Source organism: Lepus europaeus, chromosome 19 (assembly GCF_033115175.1).
Source record: "Lepus europaeus isolate LE1 chromosome 19, mLepTim1.pri, whole genome shotgun sequence".
Lineage (NCBI taxonomy): Eukaryota > Metazoa > Chordata > Mammalia > Lagomorpha > Leporidae > Lepus > Lepus europaeus.
The window spans coordinates 13,060,412-13,081,259 of record NC_084845.1 but is presented as its reverse complement, the minus strand read 5'-3'; the positions used below and the strand labels follow the sequence as shown (position 1 = coordinate 13,081,259).

The window sequence follows — 20,848 nt, the reverse complement described above, 5'->3', positions numbered from 1 at the left end:
CCCCTAAACACGCCAGCCTGTGCTTCCCGGGAACAGCGAGCTCCTCTCACTTAACTGCAGAGCCAGTATGCAAATCAGGAAATCAACAACCATCCTGCTGCTGTCTCCTTGTGCAGTTCCCACTTGCTTAGGAAATGCGTTCCTTTGTCCAGCTCCCACCCGGGACCCTCCCCGACCCCCAGCTCTGTGGTCCACGCCTGGCTCCCTGAGCCTGTACCTCATGCTCAACAATCCCTTGCAGCCTCTAAAAGGTCACTGTCCCTCATTTAAAAACTTACTTATTTTTGTTTATTTGAAAGACAGAGAGAGAGAGATCTTCCATTCGCTGATTGACTCCCCAAAGGCCTGCAAGAGGCTGTGCTGGGCCAGGCGGAAGCCAGGAGCCCAGAATAAACTACGGGTCTCCCACGTGGGTGGCAGGGGCCCAAGTACCTGCGCCGTCCCTTGCTGACTCCCAGGGTGCACGCTGGTCGGAAGCTAGTATTGGAAGCAGGACTCAGTCGCAAGCACTCCGACATGGGATGCAGGTGTCCAGAGTGTCTTACTTGCTGTGCCAAACACTCGCCCCAGCCCGTGCAATCCTTGCCTTGCCCCCGTGTCATAAGGACTGGGTTTTGTTTCCATTTTGTAGTCATGGACACAGAGGAGGCACACAGGGAGGCGAAGTGAAGCACTCAGGGTCACTCAGCTAATAAGTGACACAGCTAGGGTTAGAACTCAGGTCCTCTGGCCCCAGAGCACGCAGTATCCGGGTTCGTGCTTTTAAACCTACAGTCAATGTGCACTTCCTGGTGCCAGGTGCTGGCAGGGAGTCCCAGGGTCATCTGGGCAGCAGGGCAGCCTGCAAGAAACCCGAAAGTGCTAAGAGCTCACAGGGTTCTTAATTGTTTTTTTAATTACTTATTTATTATCTGAAAGACAGAGCGAGAACAAGAGAGAGAGCCATCTTCCATTGGTTCACTCCGCAAATGCTTGCAACAGTCAGGGCTGGGCCAGGCCAAAACCAGGAGCTCCATCGAGGTCTCCTACACGGGTGCAGGGGCCCAAGTACTTGGGCCATCATCTGCTGCCTCCCAGGTGCATCAGCAGGGAGCTGGATCAGAAGTGCAGAGGAGCTGGGACTCAGAACCAGCTCTCCAGTGTGGGGTGCAGTTGTCCCAAGCGTTGGTTTAACCCACTGTGCCACAATTCCTATCCTATTAAGCAGTATCTTAACTGCTAAGCCATGCGCCCCATGCCTATTCCTAGTGTTTTCCTATTACAGTTCATGCAGCGGTCAGGGCTGCCTTGGACAGTTGTACAAGTTGTGTACCACACAAGTGTGCTGTGCATAGCACCGATGTTGGACATTTGTTTATGCATTACTGCAGAATTCCAGCAGGTGGGAGCAGGTGTGTTGAGGAAGGCCCTCCATGGGCCACTGACCGTGGTGGCTGTGACAGGGATCCTCGTACATACAGTGCTCTACATGTGTGGTTTATATCAAGGATAAACCTCCAGAGTGAGACTCCTGGCCTGCAGGGGAAATGTGCCTGTGGCCTGCACAGACACCGCCCACGGCCTCCACGGCCTGCACAGACACCGCCCACAGCCTCCACGTGATGTGTGAGCGTCAGTTTCCCCACAGTCTCTCCACCGGACCAGACTCAGGGCTGTGGATTTTTGCCAATCTAATAGGTGGAAAATGGTATTAGAGGGCCTTTAAAAAAAAAAAAGATTTGCTTATTTATTTGAAAGGCAGAATTACAGAGCAAGAGAGGGACAAAGAGATCTTCGCTCCCCAAATGGCTGCACTGGGCAACCTCCTAGAACTCCTCCTGGGTCTCCCATGGAGGAGGCAGGAGCCCAAGTGGTTGGGCCACTTTCTGCCCACTGCACCCAGTGGCAGCCTTCATTAACTCATGTCTCTCCTCCTGTGAGTGCGGTCAAGTGTTTGTTGTTTCTTTCTTTTATTAAATATATATATTTTTTTAATTTGAAAAGCAGAGTTACAGCAGGGCAGGGTTGGGAGGGAGATGAAGAGAGACAGAGAAAGGTCTTCCATCCATTGGGTCCCTCCCCAAATGGCCACAGCAGCTGGATGAGGAAGCCAGGAGCTTCTTCCTGGTCTCCCACTTGGGTTCCGGGCCCAAGCACTTGGGCCGTCCTCTGCTGCATTCCTAGGCACATTAGCAGGGAGCTGGATTGGAAGTGGAGCAGCTGGGACATGGACCGCTGCCCATATGGGATGCCGGTGTTGCAGGCGGTGGCTTAGCCTGCTGTGCCACAGCGCCGGCCCCACAGTGTCTTTTCATGCTGTGTCTTTCGTGTTAACTTTTCTGTGAACTGACCATGCCTGTGGCTTAGTTCTACTGTGATGTTGGTGCATTTCTTTTTTTTTTTTTAAAGATTTATTTATTTATTTGAAAGTCAGAGTTACACAGAGGAAGGAGAGGCAGAGAGAGAGAGAGAGAGAGAGAGAGAGAGAGAGAGAGAGGTCTTCCATCTGCTGGTTCTGAAGCCAGGAGCAAGGAGCTCCTCGATGTCCTGTAGCTGGACATTTTTTTTTTTAAAAGAGGACTTGTTAATTTTTTCTTTTTTAAAAAGGTTTACTTATTTATTTGAAAGGCAGAGTTACAGAGAAGGAGAGGCAGAGAGAGAAGTCCTCCTTCACTGGTTCACTCCCCAAATGGCTGCAACAGCCAGGGCTGGGCCAGGCTGAAGCCAGGAGCCAGGAGCTTCTTCCAGATCTCATACATGAGTGGCAGGGGCCCAGGCACTTGGGCCGTCCTCCGCTGCTTTCCCAGGCACATTAGCAGGGAGCTGGATAGGAAATGGAGCAGCTGGGACTTGAACCAGTGCTCATATGGGATGCCAGTGCTGCAGATGGCGGCTTAACCTGCTTCGCCACAGCGCCGGCCCTTGGACTTGTTAATTTTCAAAAGTGTGACAAACTTCAATGCTCTTCTCCGTTTTCAAGGTGCTGTATTTGTTTGACAAATATGTGTGAGCACCTACTGGGTGTGAGACATGGCCCTAGTCTTGAGGGGACCACAGTGAACGCAGCCAAGAGGCCCCCCCGTGGGAGCAGCAGGTGAAAGGAACTCAATCAGCAGAACAGTAGGGGCTGCAGCCTGCGGTCTGAGGAGCTGAGCAGAGTGGCGTGGGGCTGAGCCGGGCTGGAGCAAAGCTGTACCCGGGGTGGTTGGGGAGGCCTCCCCGAGAGGGGACGTTGAAGCTGAGCACGGACAGGCACCGTGTGAAGGTGGGGGGATTGCAGGGTCCCAGGTCAAGGCAGGGGCAGGGGGCAAGACGAAAGACTGACAGATGGGAAGAGGAGACAAGGAAGGCACACATGGCTACAGGGGGCCGCAGAGGCAGGGAGAGGGGGACAGAGAACCAGAGCTGACAGGGACAGGCGTGCAGGGCCTGGCTGGCTGCAGGCAGGACCTTGACCCTGAGTGAGATGGAGCCAGGGAGGACTGGGAACAGGGGAGGGGTGCGAGCAAAGCGGGTGTTTACAGGGCTCCTTCCCTGTGTGGGAGACGGCGCGGGAGCAGGGAGACCGGGGGAGGGGGCAGAAGTGAGTGGGTCCTCAAGTCTATTTTGAAAGCAGAGCTGACAGCTCCGCGGAGGGATCAGGTGTGGGCGGTGAGACAAAAGAGAGGCATCAAGCATGACTCAAACATTTTAGCTGGAGCATAGGCATCGATGCTACTCCTAAGACGGTAAGACTGTGGGAGGAGAGGTTTGAAGCCACAGTTCGGTTCTGGGGAGGCATCCACAGGGAAATGTCACGTGGGGCTTCGGCTGCAAGCACTTGGATTAAGGGGAGCAGCCAGGGTTGGGGATGTAGACTTGACAGTCAGCGGTGCAGGATGGCATTCAGAGCCTGGGGTCTCACTGATATCCCCGTTAGTGTATCTCATGAACAGGGTACAGGTCTCAGGCCTGGGGCCCCACAACCTTTAGAGGTTTGGAAGAGGAAACTCCAGCAAAGGAAACTGACAGTAGTCAGAAGAGAAGGTCACAGAGAATGGCATTAAAAGATAAGCTTGGGGGCTGGCGCTGTGGTGTAGCGGGTAAAGCCACCGTCTACAATACTGGCATCTCATATGGATGCCAGTTCAAGTCCCAGCTGCTCCAATTCTGATCCAGCTCCCTGCTGTTACACCTGGGAAAAGCAGAAGAGGGTGGTCCAAGTGCTTGGGTCCCTGCACCCACATGCAGGACACCTGAAAGAAGTCCTGGCTCCTGGCTTCAGCCTGGCCCAGCCCTGGCTGTTGCAGCTATCTGGGGAGTGAACCAGCAGATAGAAGATCTCTTTCTGTTTCTCTTTCTCTCTCCCTGTAACTCTTGACTTTAAAAAAAAAAAAAGTTTGCTTTGGTGCCAAAATTTTCCAGTCCATGTATATGAGGGGTGTTCAAAAAGTTCATGAAAAATGTGTATTATGACAAAAGTATGCATGGATTTCAGAGAAGTTTTTTGAACACCCAAATAAACTGGTCTTGTAATTCCATTTTTCTCATGAACTCATGGAAATACCTTTGTATTTCAAAAGAAGGGAGTGGACAAATGATGACAAAAAGAGATTAGCAAATCACAAGAGCAGAGCCCAGGAATGAATGGAGTGGACAGGGTCCAGGCCTCTTCTGATGGGTGGGCTTTCGAGAGAGACACAGCTCATCATGGAGGGGAGCAGCTCGGTGGAGTGAGGGTGGAAGACAAGTTCCTGTGTGATTGTGTGATTATGTCTTCACGCTCTGTGGTTTTGAGAGCCCTTCATGATTTGCAAAGTGTGTTAGTCATTTAGAAAGCAGTTTGCAAAGTTCTTAGCCTTTTACAAAGCACTTTTCAAAGCCAGAAAATTTTGCTTCTGTTCATACCACAGAGCAACCTCTCTCAAACTGCATTTTGCAACCCATCTGCAGGTCATGAAATCAATTAAGTCATGACCAGCATCCTTCAAAAAGAAAAAAAAAAATAGAACATCAGAGTGTGGTGCACAACAAAGTCAGAACTGTGTCATGACATTTTTTTTTTTTGAGTCACATTTGAAATGCGTTCTCACTGCAAGCACAGTCAAGACCACTGGAAAGACTTCCCTGGGAATCTTTTACAAAAGTGCATAGGGGATTAGCATGATAACGTCTTCCATCTGCTGGTTCACTCCCCCAAATGGCCACAATGGCCAGAGCTGGGCTGATCCAAAGCCAGGGGCCAGGAGCTTCCTCCGGGTCTCCCACGTGGGTACTGGGGCCCAAGCACTTGGGCCATCTTCTACTGCTTTTCCAGGTGCATTAGCAGTGAGCTGAATTGGAAGTGGAGCAGCCAGGACTTGAACTGGAGCCCTTATGGGATGCTGGCACTGCAAGCAGTGGTTTTACCCACTATGCCACAGCACTGGCCCCTGTTCTCTATATATTAACATGGGTAGATTTTTTTTTTTTTTTGACAGGCAGAGTGAACAGTGAGAGAGACAGAGAGAAAGGTCTTCCTTTTTGCCGTTGGTTCACCCTCCAATGGCCGCCGCGGTAGCGTGCTGCAGCCAGCGCACCGCGCTGATCCAATGGCAGGAGCCAGGTGCTTATCCTGGTCTCCCATGGGGTGCAGGGCCCAAGGACTTGGGCCATCCTCCACTGCACTCCCTGGCCACAGCAGAGAGCTGGCCTGGAAGAGGGGCAACCGGGACAGGATCGGTGCCCCGACCGGGACTAGAACCCGGTGTGCCGGCGCCGCAAGGTGGAGGATTAGCCTAGTGAGCCGCGGCGCCGGCCCATGGGTAGATCTTGAAAGCATACAGTTGAGTGAAAAAAGTTTCAAATTACCTGATTATAACAGTGATTCTCAAAAAAAAAAAAAATGCACAAGATACTATATACATTTTGTGGGCAATGGCTGGGTATAGAGAGTGGAAATACTGAGGCGCAGGCGTTTGGCACCGTGGTTAGGTGGCTGCTTGGGATGCCTGTGTCCATATCAGCGTGCCTAGGTCAGGTCCACTTTCAATCCAGCTTCCTGCTAGTGTGCACTCCGCGGGGCAGCAGATGGGGGCTCCAGTACTTCAGCCCCTGCCACCCATGTAGGAAACTGGGGCTGAGTTCTGGGCTCCTGGCTTTGGGTCGGTCCAACCGTGGCTGTTTCGGGCTTTCGGGGAGTGAACCAGTGAATGGCAATCTCGATGGGTCTCTCTGCCTTTCAAATAAAATGAAAATAATGCATTTTTTAAAAAAAAGAAACATTGAAAAGACACATGCAGTAGTCAGTTTTGCATCACCATAACAAATACCTGGGAGAAAACATTTATAAGGAAAAAGATTTATTTGGGGCCCATGGTTTTGGAGGGTCACAGTCTAAGATTGGGTGGTCCCAAGGATCTGGTGGCAGAACAGGTGCAGAGAAAGGGATTACATGGCCAGCCAGGAAGCAGAGAGAGAGAGGGAGAGAGAGAGAGAGAGAGAAGGAACCCACTCACCTATGTGGTCTCTTCTTGCAGTCGCCATGACTGGATCCTGGAGTTCCACTCTAGCAACCTAATCCAATGTGATCACTTCCCGAAGACCCCGTCCTCAGGAACCCCAATGAGATCAAGCCCCCCCACCCCCTTCACGACCCGTAGCTTATGACTTTGGGGTTGGAACATGCACGTGGATTAGGGAGCAGGTCACGGTCAAAGACAGCATGTGCCAACCCCAGGGTAGTTCTCACCTCTGGGGAGGGCCAGGGGAATGGTGCACACAGGCTGCAGCCCACCAGTCATGTATTAGTTCTTTAAAAAAAATGTCACTGTGCGTATTTGTTAATTCTGGGTAATGGGCACATGGCTCTTCCCGGTTGAAATTCAGAGGCCTCCATGGCATCAAGTGTGAGTTAGTTAATTGCTGGAAATGGGGAGCTGAGGGCTTGTATTTGTCGGGGTCCCAGTAGAAAAGAGCATTTTATAAAGGAGTCGTTTACAAAGCTGTGGCCAGAGGCTAGGGAGTCTGCTGAGCTCAAAGCAGCTGGGAGCCATTTCTGCCTCCAGTCTTGAGGGGGCTGCCCTGGAGGAGAGAGCAGTTCTCTTCCTTGGAGCCACGTGGACAGGACTGCGGGAGCTGACCCTCCAGCCAGGAACACTCCCACTCGGGGAAGAATCCAGGGAGACAAAAACCACCCCTCCATGCTCTTCCTTCTCCTTGACCCCAACTGCTCAGGCCCTACCTGACGCCAGAGGCCAGAAAAGCCAGTGGTACTGACCACTGACGCATGGGTGCCATGGCGCATGGGTGGGGGAGGCAGTGAGGGCCCGAGGACCCCACCAGCGCGGGGCAGCATCTCGCACCAGTTATCGCCCAAGGGCTGAGTTTGCCAGCTCTCTGGGGCGCATCTCTTACCATCTGAGGATGGCATCTTGCAGTGGCTGGCAGCTTAGTCATGGAAACACAGCATCCCAGTATTCAGCAGCCAGCGCAGTCTTAGCCGTGCCCTCCTTCTGACGTCATCCCTGGGTGCTGGCTATGATTCCAGACCGTTCTATCTCTAGGAAAAGTCTATAACTCTTTTAGGAAGCACAGCGAGGCTCCTCAATGCCCCCAACCTGACCTCCCCACCACCGCCCTCCCCAGGCCATGGACAGCCAGAAGCAGTTCACTGGGCCGGAAATCCAGTTTCTGCTTTCGTGCTCCGAAGCCGACGAGAACGAGATGATCAACTTCGAGGAGTTCGCCAATCGTTTCCAGGAGCCAGCCCGGGACATCGGCTTCAATGTGGCCGTGCTGCTGACCAACCTGTCGGAGCACGTGCCGCACGACCCGCGCCTACGCAACTTCCTGGAGCTGGCTGAGAGCATCCTTGAGTACTTCCGGCCCTACCTGGGCCGCATCGAGATCATGGGCGCCTCGCGCCGCATCGAGCGCATCTACTTCGAGATCTCAGAGACCAACCGCGCCCAGTGGGAGATGCCCCAGGTCAGAGCACCTGTCCCTGCACGTGCATGCCCGCCTCTGGCACTGCCCGCACGCACGAGCTCAGGCCCCACGTGGGACCGTGAATGCCTTGCACATCCGCACTGCAGGCCCTTGCCCTACCCTGGCAAGCCCAGGGCCACCGTTTTAAAGGCTCCTATGAGCCCTTGCACATTCCCAGCTCGCCCAGGCCCTCTTGCAGCCTCAGCCCACACAGGGATGCAAAGCCCTGGCGCATACAGTGGCACTGGCATGCCCTCGTGGCTGCCTGCACACCGGGCCTTACCCGTTACACACTCACCCGGGGAGCTCTGGCTTGCCCCTGCAGCCACACACGCTGTCGTGAGCATGAACCCCCATGGTTAGACACCTCTTGCTCGCTCTCCCAGCAGCCCCTGGTGTTCTGTCTCTGGGCCCCAGCCTGCCTCTGCCCACCCTCTCACATACTCACGCTGGGGCTCCGGGGTGCCCTGGCATGCTGGCTGACCCCTCACCAGTCACTACATGTGCCCCCATATGCCTCTGGAGTCTGAGCACACAGGGCACACCCCACCTATCGTGGGCCCACATAGGAGTGCATGTCTCTTGCCCATGGGCCCCCCCGCGGCCCTGGCGGGCCTCATCCATTCACTGCCCTTGTGTGTTCTCTGTAGCCCTAGCACAACCACGATCACCCCGCACCTGGGCCCCCCCTCCCTGCAGCCCTGTCTCAGTTCCTCAGCGCCTGAATGCTCCTCATACGCCCACCTGGCCCAAGGCACTCTCACGTGGCCCTGGCCACTCCTGACCACCTCCTGCACCCAGTGCACTCCCCACGTGGCTCTCGTACGCCCTTCCCTGTCACCCTGGCCATCCTGCCTACACTCACCTCGCACACCAAGCCTGTTCCCCTCTGCTCCTCAGATCCCACCCAGGCCTGTGCACACTCCTGTCTCACACTCATAGCCCATGAGGCTTGCACACCCATCACCTCCTTCACTGCCAGGCCCCTCTTCTCTCTCCTCAGCGGACCCCCAGCTCACGCGCGCACACACACAACACACAGCCCTGTCTTCAGGCTCTGGGCCCTCTGACACTCCTGGGTTTGCCTTGCACACTCCTGCCTGCCTCGTGCGCACCAGCCGTACATACGGCTCCGCCCAGAATTACACCCCTTGAGTGCCTGCTCCACGTGCCCAAGCCCGCTGTGCACAGAGGCCGGAGCAGTGGCTCACTTCCCACCCCCTCCTGACCCCAGGCTCCCTCGCGTGCTCCGCAGGAACACTTGAGAGCTTGCACACACCCCCACCCAGCCCACACGTTGCTTGCACCCAGAATGTGTGCAAACCCCTGCAAGTGCTGCAAGCCTGGGCCCTCACATCCCGAGTGCGTGCTGGGGGGCCCCTTCCCTGCCCCTCGGGGGCTGTTCCCTCGCTGGCCCCGTCATCCTCACGGCAGCCCTCCGGCGCAGGCCCTGCTGTCACATCCCCACTTCGCAGAGGGGAAAAGAGCCTCCCAGCCGGTCAGCGACAGAAGGGCCTGGCTCTCCTCCTGGTCTCAAAGTCGCAGAAAACAGGGCTCCTAGGGACAGCTTGTGGGGACTCTGTATTCGTAGACCAAAGACAACGGGCCCCAGCCCAGAGGGTTGCGTGCGATGATTGGATGCGTGAGGGGAGACAGCCTGGGGCACCGCTGGCCTGACGCTGGGTTGGCCTCTGCCGCTGAGCTCAGCACCCCACGCTGTCCCCGCCGCGCGCCCTGCAGGTCAAGGAGTCCAAGCGCCAGTTCATCTTCGACGTGGTCAACGAGGGCGGCGAGGCCGAAAAGATGGAGCTGTTCGTGAGCTTCTGCGAGGACACCATCTTCGAGATGCAGATCGCCGCGCAGATCTCCGAGCCCGAGGGCGAGCCCGAGGCCGACGAGGACGAGGGCGCGGGCGAGGCGGCCGCCGAGGGCGCCGAGGAGGGCGCGGCGGGCGCCGAGGGCGCGGCGGGCACGGTGGCGGCGGGCGCCACGGCGCGGCTGGCGGCGGCCGCGGCCCGGGCGCTGCGCGGCCTCAGCTACCGCAGCCTGCGGCGGCGCGTGCGGCGGCTGCGGCGGCTCACGGCGCGCGAGGCGGCCACGGCGCTGGCCGCGCTGCTCTGGGCCGTGGTGGCGCGCGCGGGCGCGGCGGGCGCGGGCGCGGCGGCGGGCGCGCTGCGCCTGCTCTGGGGCTCGCTCTTCGGCGGCGGCCTGGTGGAGGGCGCCAAGAAGGTGACGGTGACCGAGCTGCTGGCCGGCATGCCCGACCCCACCAGCGACGAGGTGCACGGCGAGCAGCCGGCCGGGCCCGGCGGCGACGCGGACGGCGCGGGCGAGGGCGAAGGCGAGGGCGACGCGGCCGAGGGTGACGGCGACGAGGAGGTGGCGGGTCACGAGGCCGGCCCGGGCGGCGCCGAGGGGGTCGTGGCCGTGGCCGACGGGGGCCCCTTCCGGCCCGAGGGCGCTGGCGGCCTTGGGGACATGGGCGACACCACGCCGGCGGAACCGCCCACGCCCGAGGGCTCCCCGATCCTCAAGAGGAAGCTGGGGGTGAGAAGGCGGAGATTTGGAGAGGGCCACGGGTGGGTGCGAGAGAGGAGGGGGCAGGCGCAGAAGCTCAGCCAGGAAGTAGAGACCCTGGGCGCACACCTGGCTGTCAGGTGGTCCAGGTGAGGGGGAGCCCTGGGGAAGAAGAGCTGCACCTGGTCAGCCTGACCCAGCACAGAGCCCCGGGCCAGGGTCTTCCCCCTCTCTGACCCTGTTCCCCTCTATGATGCAGGGCATCTTCCCTCTTCTCCTGGTGGAAGAAGTGCACAACTTCGCCTGCCCAGGAGAAGTGAAGAGACAGGCAGACAGGGAGAGGAACAGGTGGGTGGGCCCTGAGCTGTGCTCCCACCCCCAACCCTGGTGCTCACCCTGCCCGCAGGTGGATGGAGAGGAGGAGCTGCTTCCGGAACCGGAGCCGGAGCCGGAGCCTGAGCCCGAGCCCGAGAAAGCCGAGTGAGTGGGCTCTGGCCAAAGGGGCCCAGTCTTTATCCCTGCCTCCCTCCGGCACCAGGAGCCTCCTGGGGCCAGGGCTCAAGGCTGCCCTGGTTACCCGTGTTGGGGCATCACCCAGCTGGGGCCCAGGCACACACAGGGCGCTGTGAGAGGAGCGCTCCCCTCTCGTGTGCCCCATTGCCTCTGCCTGGAACCCTTCCCCAGGCTCCCTGTTCCAGCTCACATGTCCCTTCCTCCAGGAAGCCCACCCTGACACCTGACCCCCTCCTCAGTGGAGGATTCTCCCAGCTCCTCACAACCCCCAGAGCCTCCCCATCCCGTGGGGAGCTCTTGTGCTGTCAGTGCCTGACAGCTGCTCTGCCTGCCTGTGCGATGGGACCCCAGGAGGGCAGGGCCTGAGGCTGTCCTGAGCCAGACGTAGTGAGTGGCTCTGGAGGAGTGCCCTGCCCGCCTGACCTCTTTCTGTGTCCTGCCCTGCAGTGAGGAGAACGGGGAGAAGGAGGAAGTCCCCGAGGCCCCACCAGAACCCCCCAAGAAAGCCCCTCCCTCACCTCCTGCAAAGAAGGAGGAAGCCGGAGGCGCCGGCATGGAGTTCTGGGGAGAACTGGAAGTGCAGAGGGTGAAGTTCTTGGTGAGGACCGGGCACGCGGTTGAACGCCGTCTTCCAGAGAGGCCAGGCACTGACCCTGAGCCTCTCCTCTCTCTCCACGCTGTTCTTGAGCGCACCTCTGCCTGGCTCATCTGGGGGGAGCCCAGGCTCCGGAGGGGACAGAGATGTCCCCAGGCAGAGCCAGGACCTGGGCACAGGTGGCCCTCCCTTGGCTTCCTGCTCACAATCCCTGTTCCAACCTGCACACCTTTGCTCACGGCCCTGCCTGCTTGACTCCACCCTGGTCCTCTGTGTGCACCTGACCTGCCTGGCCCGCGACCCCTGGTCCTCTGTGTGCACTTGACCCCCCTGCCACCGCTCTGCTCCTCCCATCTTGGCCTGTCTCTTGGCCCTCGGTGCTTCCAGCCTAGGTCCCCAGCGCCTGCTGTGTGTGTGTGTGTGTGTTGGAGCGGGGGCTAAGCTCTCCTTTTGCTGAGGAAGCTCTGGCATCATCCAGGCCAGGAAGGAAGGAGGGCATGGGGGAGGCTGGGCCCAGCCTGCCTGGGCTGCAGGGGCTCACTGAGGATTCATGGGGACCATGGAGGCTGGAGGAGGGGAGGAAGCGAGGGAGAGAGATGGAGGACGTCTCGTCTGTGCAGTGCAGACGGCGAGCTCCCATGGTGCCGGCACAGTGCAGTGGCGGGGCGTGGACTCTGGACTCGCACTGCCTCAGTTCAAATCCCAGCTCCTCCCCTCCTCTGGCTGCGCGGCCTTGAGCAAGACGCCACCTCTCTGAGCCTTAGTCTGCTCAGCTGTAAGGTGGGCAGACAGCGGTACCCGCTTCCTGGGGCTTGGGTGCGAATGAAGCAAGATCACACATACCCAGCTTCTGCTCCAGGCCTTGGCGTCACCCAGAAAGCACTGTAGACACAGCAGGCAGTGGGTAACGGATGGCCTGAGCTCGCCAGGCGGGGGGCCGACCTGTGATGCTCTTCTCCTTCCCCCAGAACTACCTCTCCCGGAACTTCTACACCCTGCGCTTCCTTGCCCTCTTCTTGGCGTTTGCCATCAACTTCATCCTGCTGTTTTATAAGGTGCCTGCTCAGCTGGGGCCAGGGGGACCAAGCCCTTCTCCAGGCTGGCAGGGGTGGGGGAGGGGAAAGATCAGCCCTGCCTGGTTTCCCAGGCCCCCGCCTAGAAGGGACAGGGCGCTGGGCTCAGGGCTCTTAGGAGGGTTCAGGCTGGACACCTGTGGGGTGAGTGGAGGCACTTACTAGGTCCGTGCAGGCCAGACACCAGAGTGTCTGCAGGAGTGAGTGTGGGACTAGCATCCACTTCCCTGCCCGACTCTGCCGTTTGCCAGCCCTGTGCACCTGGGTGCGGGCCCCCCTCCAACCCTGTGATGCTCACCCATCCAGTGAAGCTGAAGAAAAGTGTGGGAAACGGGAAATGGCCATTGAGGTCTTGCCAGGGCTCTTGATAACAGGACAGAGAGACAGCCTAGAGATCAGAGCATGGCCTCTGGGGAGTGGAGTCCTGGCTCCACTACTCTCAGGCTGCATTACTTTAAGCAAGGTGCCTAGCCTCCCTCTGCCTCAATCTCCTCATCTCTAAAATGGGCTAGTAACAGTGCCTGCGGGGTCCTGGGCCCGCCCCTCAGTCTTGATGGACAGTTCTGCCACTCCTGTATCTGATGCGGGCTCAGTCCAATCTCAGAAACAGAAGTTGTTTGTTTTGCTGGTGAGTTCTGGGTGCCAGAGCCCTGGGGTCCTTGTCCTGACTGGCCTCTGTCCCCGCTTCAGGTCTCAGACTCTCCGCCAGGGGAGGATGACATGGAGGGCTCAGCAGCAGGGGGCCTGGCGGGTGCAGGGTCCGGTGGCGGCTCCGGCTGGGGCTCGGGGGCTGGCGAGGAGGCAGAGGGGGACGAGGACGAGAACATGGTGTACTACTTCCTGGAGGAGAGCACGGGCTACATGGAGCCGGCCCTGTGGTGCCTGAGCCTGCTGCACACGCTGGTGGCCTTCCTCTGTATCATCGGCTACAACTGCCTCAAGGTGGGCCGCGACGCCGGCTCCCAGGGGCTGGAGAGGGCGGGTGAGGCCCGGGGCCCTGCGGTCTTCAGCAAAGGACAAGTTCAAGTTGGGAACGGAGGTGGGGCATGGCTGAGGAGCCAGGTCCTGGGCCAGGCGTGCACGGCCAGCAGGTGTGGCTATGCCGTTTCTGGGTCAGGAGGGAGATCTGCCCCTGGGCCTCAGGCTCCCCAGCCCCTCTGGGAAGGCTCCCCCGAGGCGGGGCCTGACACCCTCCCCCACCGCCCCCTCACTCCCAGGTGCCCCTGGTGATCTTCAAGCGGGAGAAGGAGCTGGCACGAAAGCTGGAGTTTGATGGCCTGTACATCACGGAGCAGCCCGGGGATGACGACGTAAAGGGCCAGTGGGACCGGCTGGTGCTCAACACGCCGTAAGCACCGGCACCCACTCCCAGGCTGGCAAGGGTTCCCACCCCTCGGACAACCAGGGCTCCGGTCCCTGCCGGCCCGGCTCTCTCTCTCCCAACTGTGGTCCTCTTCGTAAAATAGGCACATTTCCCCTATTTCCAGTAAAGTGCCTGCTGGTGCTGGGGTGACCGTGCAGATTCCTGTGCCCTGACCTGCAAGGTTCGGTCTGTGCATCTGGGGTGGGGCCCAGGAACCTGCATTTTAAACCCCAGCACCAGGTGCATGGGTGGCAAATAAGAAATCAGTCGGCTTCCAACCTGGCCCTGGGGGAGGAATGGAGGCTTGTGCGGCTGTCACAGTGGCACCAGATCCTCCTCCTTACCCCCAGCCTCTCCATTTTCCCCGAGATCAAGTCCCGTCCTGTGGGCACACAGCAGGGCCGCGTTGTCGGAATAAGAGCACCGGGTCAGCTTCCGGCCAGGGGTTGGCCACACCCAAGCTGGGAATTCGTGGACAAGTCTCTTAGCCTCACTGTACCTCAGTTTCTTTGAACTTACCTAACACATAAGGTTGTCTTGTGACGACTGAGTTAATAGTTTCTAGGGCACAATGAGTCCTAGACAAGGGGTGGAAATTGGTGTTTTTTAAATATTTATTTGAAAGGCAGAGTTAGAGAGGGGTGGAGGTGGGGGTGGGGAGAGAGATCTTCCATCCTCCAGTTCATGCCCCAAATGGCCACAGTGATCAGCCCTGGGTCAGGCCAAAGCCGGGAGCCTGGAGCGCCATCTGAGTTTTGCATATGGGTGCAGGGGCCCAAGCACTTGGGTCATCTTCAGCTGCTTTCCCAGGCGCATTAACAGGGAGCTGGATCTGAAGCGGAGCAGCTGGGACTCAAACTCAATCTTACATGGGATGCCGGTGCTGTAGGCGGCAGCTTAACCTGCTACTCCACAGCACCGACCCTGAAGTTACTTTATTATAGACAGAGTGCTACCTAGCAGAGGAGGTATGAGGAGGAAGGGAGATAAACCGCACCAAGTGCACGCTACAGTGCCGTTTGAAAGGCTCTTGAAGTCGACAACCTTCACGGGTGCTTAGCAGAGAGAGGGGACAGCGTGCACAGGCTGACAGTGGCGTCTGCCCTGAGGCCTCGGCTTCTCAATGCCATTGCCAATGAGAGGGAACCCGGCTCCTTGGAGGCCCGGCGGCTTCCAGGACTGGGGCGGGGGGTGTAAGATGGGCTTGGACCCTCTTGCTGGTGAGACTGGCAAAAGGCATGGATGTGCTCCGGGGGGCTGAAAAGAAACAGGAGGCAGCAGGCAGGGGCTCCCGCTGGACACCCCAGGGGCAGCTTGAGTGCCATATAACAGGAAGTGCAGTGCCTGAGCCACTTCCAAGGGGTCCGGGGCCAGGAATGCACAGCGCGTCTTCACTGCACCCCCCTTGCTAAGTTGCCTTACCGGCCAGCGGGTGCCTCTGCAGGATGCCAGGGCGTCTGCTGCTCCGGCAGAACACCGGGGCACAGAGGCCCAGGACCGTCACGTGGGCGAAAGCAGGTGCAGGGGGAGGCTGCTGGTTCAGACCCCTCCAGCGAGCCATGAGGGTGACTCCTGGCACCCCTAGCTCCAAGCGCCAGTCTCCTGCCACACCCGTTCCACGGCAGGGCAGTGGGGTCTGCACTGAGCCAAGACCCCTGTGGGAAAAGACTGGGGTTTCCTGGTGGCCAGGCGTGGCTGGTGGCACCTGCCCGGTACCTCATGGTCTCTCTCTCTCTCTCTCTCTCTCTCTCTCTCTCTCTCTCTCCCTTGCTCTCTCACTCTCACTCTCGCTTGCTCTCTCTCTCTCTCGGCAGGTCTTTCCCCAGCAACTACTGGGACAAGTTTGTCAAGCGGAAGGTGAGCAGCCACGTGTGGGGAGGCGGACAGGCCTCTTGGGCTGGGTCCCTCGCTGCCAGCACTGCTTTGTATGTGACCTTGGACGTGGGGTCTGCCTCCTGGAGGGGCCCCGGTTTCCCCACACTTCCCTCTGTGGGATGGGTCCACGGTGTAAGTGTGTGGCCCAGTGCCCAGTGCCCGGCACGGAGCGCACGCTCCACAGAGAGCAGCTGTGAGGGGAAGTGAGAGAGCCTGCTTTTCTATGCCTGGTATGTCAGCCGTCTGTGCCTCAGTTCCCCTCCTGTTCCGAGTGGGGTGGTAATGGGGCTGGCCCTGCAGGGTTGTGGTCAGGCTTGTGTGACCACTGTGGGCAGGACCTGGCACGGAGGAAGGCACTAGCTACGTGTTGGCTCTTCCCGTCACTCATTCACTCACCAAACATGTATTGAGCACCTGTTGTGTGTAATGAGCTGTTTTGGGAACCTGGAATCCAGCAGTAAACAAACCAGGGATTCTGATATTCGAGTTGGAAAGACAGATGATGGACAGACTGCCGCTGCGCAGGGGGAGGGTGGGACGGTGGGAACCCGAGGAGGGGCGGGGAGGCTGCAGGGCCCCGGGCAGGGAACTCAGGAAGGGCCGCCCTAATTGATAAGGAGGGGAGGACATGGGGGGAGGGCGTCCCACACAAGAGGAACGCCAGGGCCCGGTGTCAGGAACGCGGGGAGGCAGTGTGGCTGCAGCAGAGTGAACGAGGAGCAAACAGGAAGAGACCAGGTCATAGGTGACCCGGTGACCAGGTGACCGGGCCCACTTCCTCGCCTCCCTCCTTAACACGCCGTCCTGTTTAATCCGGCTAACGAAGCCCCTGGGCCTTTATCGTTTGAGGGTCCTCCCCCCCTGAGGATCCGAAGAAAAGCCTTGCCCTCCCTCTCAGAGAAATGCACCCCTAGTTTCTCACACAAAGCTCAGTGTCCCCAGAACCCTGGTGCAGGTCATGACCCCCCACACGCACACGCACACGCACGCTCCAGCCAAGTGCACTGCCTGACGCTCCCCTGGGCAGGTCCTGGACAAACACGGGGACATCTTCGGGCGGGAGCGGATTGCCGAGCTGCTGGGCATGGACCTGGCCTCGCTGGAGATCACGGCCCACAACGAGCGCAAGCCCGACCCTCCGCCGGGGCTGCTGACCTGGTGAGCCAGGGACCACCCTGCAGCCCTGGGGCAACGAGCAGGGGCTGGGCTGGACCCTCAGGCCTCTGGCTTCTCCCTGACCCCCGCTCCCACACAGGCTCATGTCCATCGATGTCAAGTACCAGATCTGGAAGTTCGGGGTCATCTTCACGGACAACGTGAGGAGGGGCCCACGGGTGGGAGGTGGGACTCGGGGAGAGGCTAGCAGGGTTGGGGGCTCTACCTCCAAATGTCCTTGACCAGAGATTGACTCCTGCTGCCCTGGGTACCTCTGATCCTAGGGGACCTCCCACCCCCATCCTCCAGAGCATCCTTGGGGCACCCTTGGGTTCCTCTGCCCACAGCTCTCCACCTGCCCCAGGAGGCCGTTAATCCCTGGAGCTCCCACCCCTCCCTGCAGTCCTCAGAGCACCCAGAGCTCTCCCTGGGTGTCCCTGACACCCCTGACCCCCGCCGCGTGTGCCCACAGTCGTTCCTGTACCTGGGCTGGTACATGGTGATGTCCCTCCTGGGCCACTACAACAACTTCTTCTTTGCTGCCCACCTGCTGGACATCGCCATGGGGGTCAAGACGCTGCGTACCATCCTCTCCTCTGTCACCCACAATGGGAAACAGGTGTGGAGCGGGCTGGGCGAGCGTGTGCAGGGGCCGTGAGAACTGGGCCACGAGAGGGCAAGGCCAGGCGGGCTGGGCCAGGCGTGTGGGGGCCGTGAGACCCGGGCCATGAGGGTGAGCAAGGCCAGGTGGGCTGGCCAGGGTATGCAGGGGCCGTGAGACCCAGGCCATGAGGGTGAGCAAGGCCAGGTGGGCTGGGCCAGGGTATGCAGGGGCCGTGAGACCCGGGCCATGAGGGTGAGCAAGGCCAGGAGGGCTGGGCCAGGGTATGCAGGGCCCGTGAGACCCGGGCCACGAGAGCAGGCAAGGCCAGGCAGGCTGGGCCAGGTGTGTGGGGGCCGTGAGACCCGGGCCACGAGGGTGAGCAAGGCCAGGTGGGCTGGGCCAGGGTATGCAGGGGCCATGAGTCCCAGGCCATGAGAGCCGGGGTTGGAGCTGACCTGTCCCCTGTCCGCCCCCAGCTGGTGATGACCGTGGGCCTCCTGGCCGTTGTGGTCTACCTGTACACTGTGGTGGCCTTCAACTTCTTCCGCAAGTTCTACAACAAGAGCGAGGACGAGGACGAGCCGGACATGAAGTGCGACGACATGATGACGGTGAGCCCCTCCTGCCCGTGCTTGGGGCCAAGGACAGGCCCTTGGTTCTCCCACCTGGGAAGGGGGTCAGTAGTGGGACCCAGCTCATCCATCCAGGTGCTTGGAACGGTGCCCAGCCACCTGCCCTGTGTGGGTCGGGGGTGGGGGAGCTGCTCGGCCACCTCCCTGTGCCCCGGTAACACAGGCGTGTGGTGCTGGGCCTACTTCCTGGGGCTGCTTCTCGGCTGGGCTTTGGGTCTCAGAATGGTGCCTGCCATGTGTTGTGGGCCACAGAGGTTAGCCGCTGGCGTCATGGTGTGCAGTTTCCCCCCAGTGCCAGTGGGCACCCTGGGCATGTTTTCTTTCCTCTTCTACCCATGGTGCTTCTAACCCAGATTGACTCTGGCCGGCTGCAGGCCTGGACACTGATGGGAGACGTGGGCTCGTCACGTGGCCTGTGGGCCCAGCCCCTTAGGCTGGACTTGGAGGCCCCTCTGGGCCTGGACTTGCCACCGAACCTTGTCCCCATCAGTCTCCGGCCTTCGCTGTCAGTCCTCTCACTTGCTGGGGCACAGGAGAAGCAGTGTGAAGTCTTTCCGCAGGGCCAGCTGGGACACATCTCCAACCCCACCCGCTCTGCTCAGAACCTTCTGGTGACCCCCAAGCGCCCTGTGGATGAACCCGATTGCCCACCACAGCCTCCAAAGCCGGGAAAGAGCGTAGCCCTACTGAGTCTGAGCCGCTGGGTCTAACCACAATCCCTCTTGCTTTTTGCTTTCTGGCTTCCTGGTCTTCTTTCAGTTCCCCTAAGACTGTATGTTTGTTTCTGACTCAAGCCGTTTGCACCTGAGCTTCCCCACCCCCCAATACGCACACATGCACACACACATACATGCACCCAGGCGCACGCACACACACACACACACACTCTTTCAGTTAACATCTCACTTTCTAACATAAATGCTGCCTCCTACAGGAAGCCCTCCTTGGCCCTGGACTGGGCTAGGGACCCATGTGACCAGGCCCTGCCTCACCAGGCTGCCTGCAGCCCCCCAGGTGGAAGATGTAGCCTTCCCTCCCCGATGATGACATAGCACGGGTGGTTTGCCCAGCCGGGAACAGGCTCTCCCACTGCCCTCACCCCCACCTCCTCCGAGTTCCAGCTTACACATGTCCCGTCTTCCAGGAAGCCTTCCCTGGACTCACAGGGCTCACCTCCGCTCACCCGCGTCCCCCGGCCCCGACCCCTCTGCCTGCGCTCCCCTTGTCACAGCCGTGGCCGTTTCGGGGCTGTCGCTGACGTCACGTCCGTGAGCCCCGCGAGGGCAGAGCCCGGGCTGCCTCAGTCACTGTCGGCCCCCCGGGAACGCTGAGCGGCTGAGTGACCAGCGTGTCCCTCGTCCCCAGTGCTACCTGTTCCACATGTACGTGGGCGTCCGGGCTGGCGGAGGCATCGGGGACGAGATCGAGGACCCAGCGGGCGATGAATACGAGCTCTACCGGGTGGTCTTCGACATCACCTTCTTCTTCTTCGTCATTGTCATCCTGCTGGCCATCATCCAGGGTCAGCGCAGGCGGGGGTCGCGGGGGCGGGTCCTCGTTGCCCGGAGACAGGCTAGGTCCTTCCGCAGGGTTCCCATCCCCGCCCTGCCCCTCCTACTGCGAGACCTGGAACAAGTCACCTTCCTGGGCCTCGGTTCAGCATCTGCAGACCGGGCCTGCGGATGGCACTCACCTCCTAAGGGCTTAGCTCGCGGGGGGCGGTACTCAGTGAACCCCTGCTCGGGAGCTGGGGGATGGACGTGGGAGGGGTCGGAGATGGGTCAGAGGTCGGGCGCTGACCGGCCTCCACGCCCAGGTCTGATTATCGACGCCTTCGGCGAGCTCCGAGACCAGCAGGAGCAAGTGAAGGAAGATATGGAGGTGGGTCGCGTTGGGGCCGCCCCCCGGGAGTAGGGCGCCCGGCGGTCGGTGGGCCCGACTCTGATGGCCCCTCCCGGCCCCGCAGACCAAATGCTTCATCTGCGGGATTGGCAGCGACTACTTCGATACCACGCCGCACGGCTTTGAGACCCACACGCTAGAGGAGCACAATCTGGCCAATTACATGTGAGCGCGGGCCCGCTGGCCAATCAGGGGGCGGGGCGCTGGGCCTCAGCCAGTCAGGAGAGGGGGTGTGGCGGCCAGCCAGCCAATGAGGGCACAAGGGCGGCTCTGACGGCGCCCACGGCCCTCCCACCCTCAGGTTCTTCTTGATGTATCTGATAAACAAGGACGAGACGGAACACACGGGTCAGGTAAGCGGGCGCTCGCGGGCGGTCAGCGGGCAGGGACGTGGAAGGCCGGTCAGCGGGGGCGGGAGGCTTGTTGATACCGAGCGCTGGAGCCGAGACGCACGGCCTCGTCCCGCCCCGCCCCGCCCCAGGAGTCCTACGTCTGGAAGATGTATCAGGAGAGGTGCTGGGACTTCTTCCCTGCCGGCGACTGTTTCCGCAAGCAATACGAGGACCAGCTGAGCTGAGAGGCCCCCAGCTGCCCTCCACCCCACCTCAAGTGCCTTATTCTCACAGCAAGCCCTCCCAGGCTCCCGGGCAGAGGGATTCCGGACCCGAGAAATAAAAGTCTCTGTTCCACCCC

General features: G+C 59.8%; 1 protein-coding gene across 2 annotated transcripts in view; it reads left to right on the top strand.

Annotated features, from left to right (window-relative positions):
• RYR1 (ryanodine receptor 1) overlaps positions 1-20,846 on the top strand; it is a 111,300-nt gene extending 90,454 nt beyond the window's left edge. For both annotated transcript variants that reach the window (XM_062175880.1, XM_062175881.1), the window contains 17 exons: positions 7,585-7,926; positions 9,667-10,473; positions 10,850-10,923; positions 11,404-11,554; positions 12,520-12,606; positions 13,315-13,566; positions 13,842-13,972; positions 15,802-15,844; positions 16,890-17,020; positions 17,118-17,178; positions 17,490-17,636; positions 18,098-18,232; positions 19,619-19,775; positions 20,070-20,134; positions 20,220-20,320; positions 20,457-20,508; positions 20,637-20,846. In XM_062175880.1, coding sequence (XP_062031864.1) covers positions 7,585-7,926; positions 9,667-10,473; positions 10,850-10,923; positions 11,404-11,554; positions 12,520-12,606; positions 13,315-13,566; positions 13,842-13,972; positions 15,802-15,844; positions 16,890-17,020; positions 17,118-17,178; positions 17,490-17,636; positions 18,098-18,232; positions 19,619-19,775; positions 20,070-20,134; positions 20,220-20,320; positions 20,457-20,508; positions 20,637-20,732 — 2,832 coding nt within the window. In that variant the 3' untranslated portion in view covers positions 20,733-20,846. The remainder of the gene's footprint in view (positions 1-7,584; positions 7,927-9,666; positions 10,474-10,849; positions 10,924-11,403; positions 11,555-12,519; positions 12,607-13,314; positions 13,567-13,841; positions 13,973-15,801; positions 15,845-16,889; positions 17,021-17,117; positions 17,179-17,489; positions 17,637-18,097; positions 18,233-19,618; positions 19,776-20,069; positions 20,135-20,219; positions 20,321-20,456; positions 20,509-20,636) is intronic.
• The last annotated feature ends 2 nt before the right edge of the window (positions 20,847-20,848 follow it).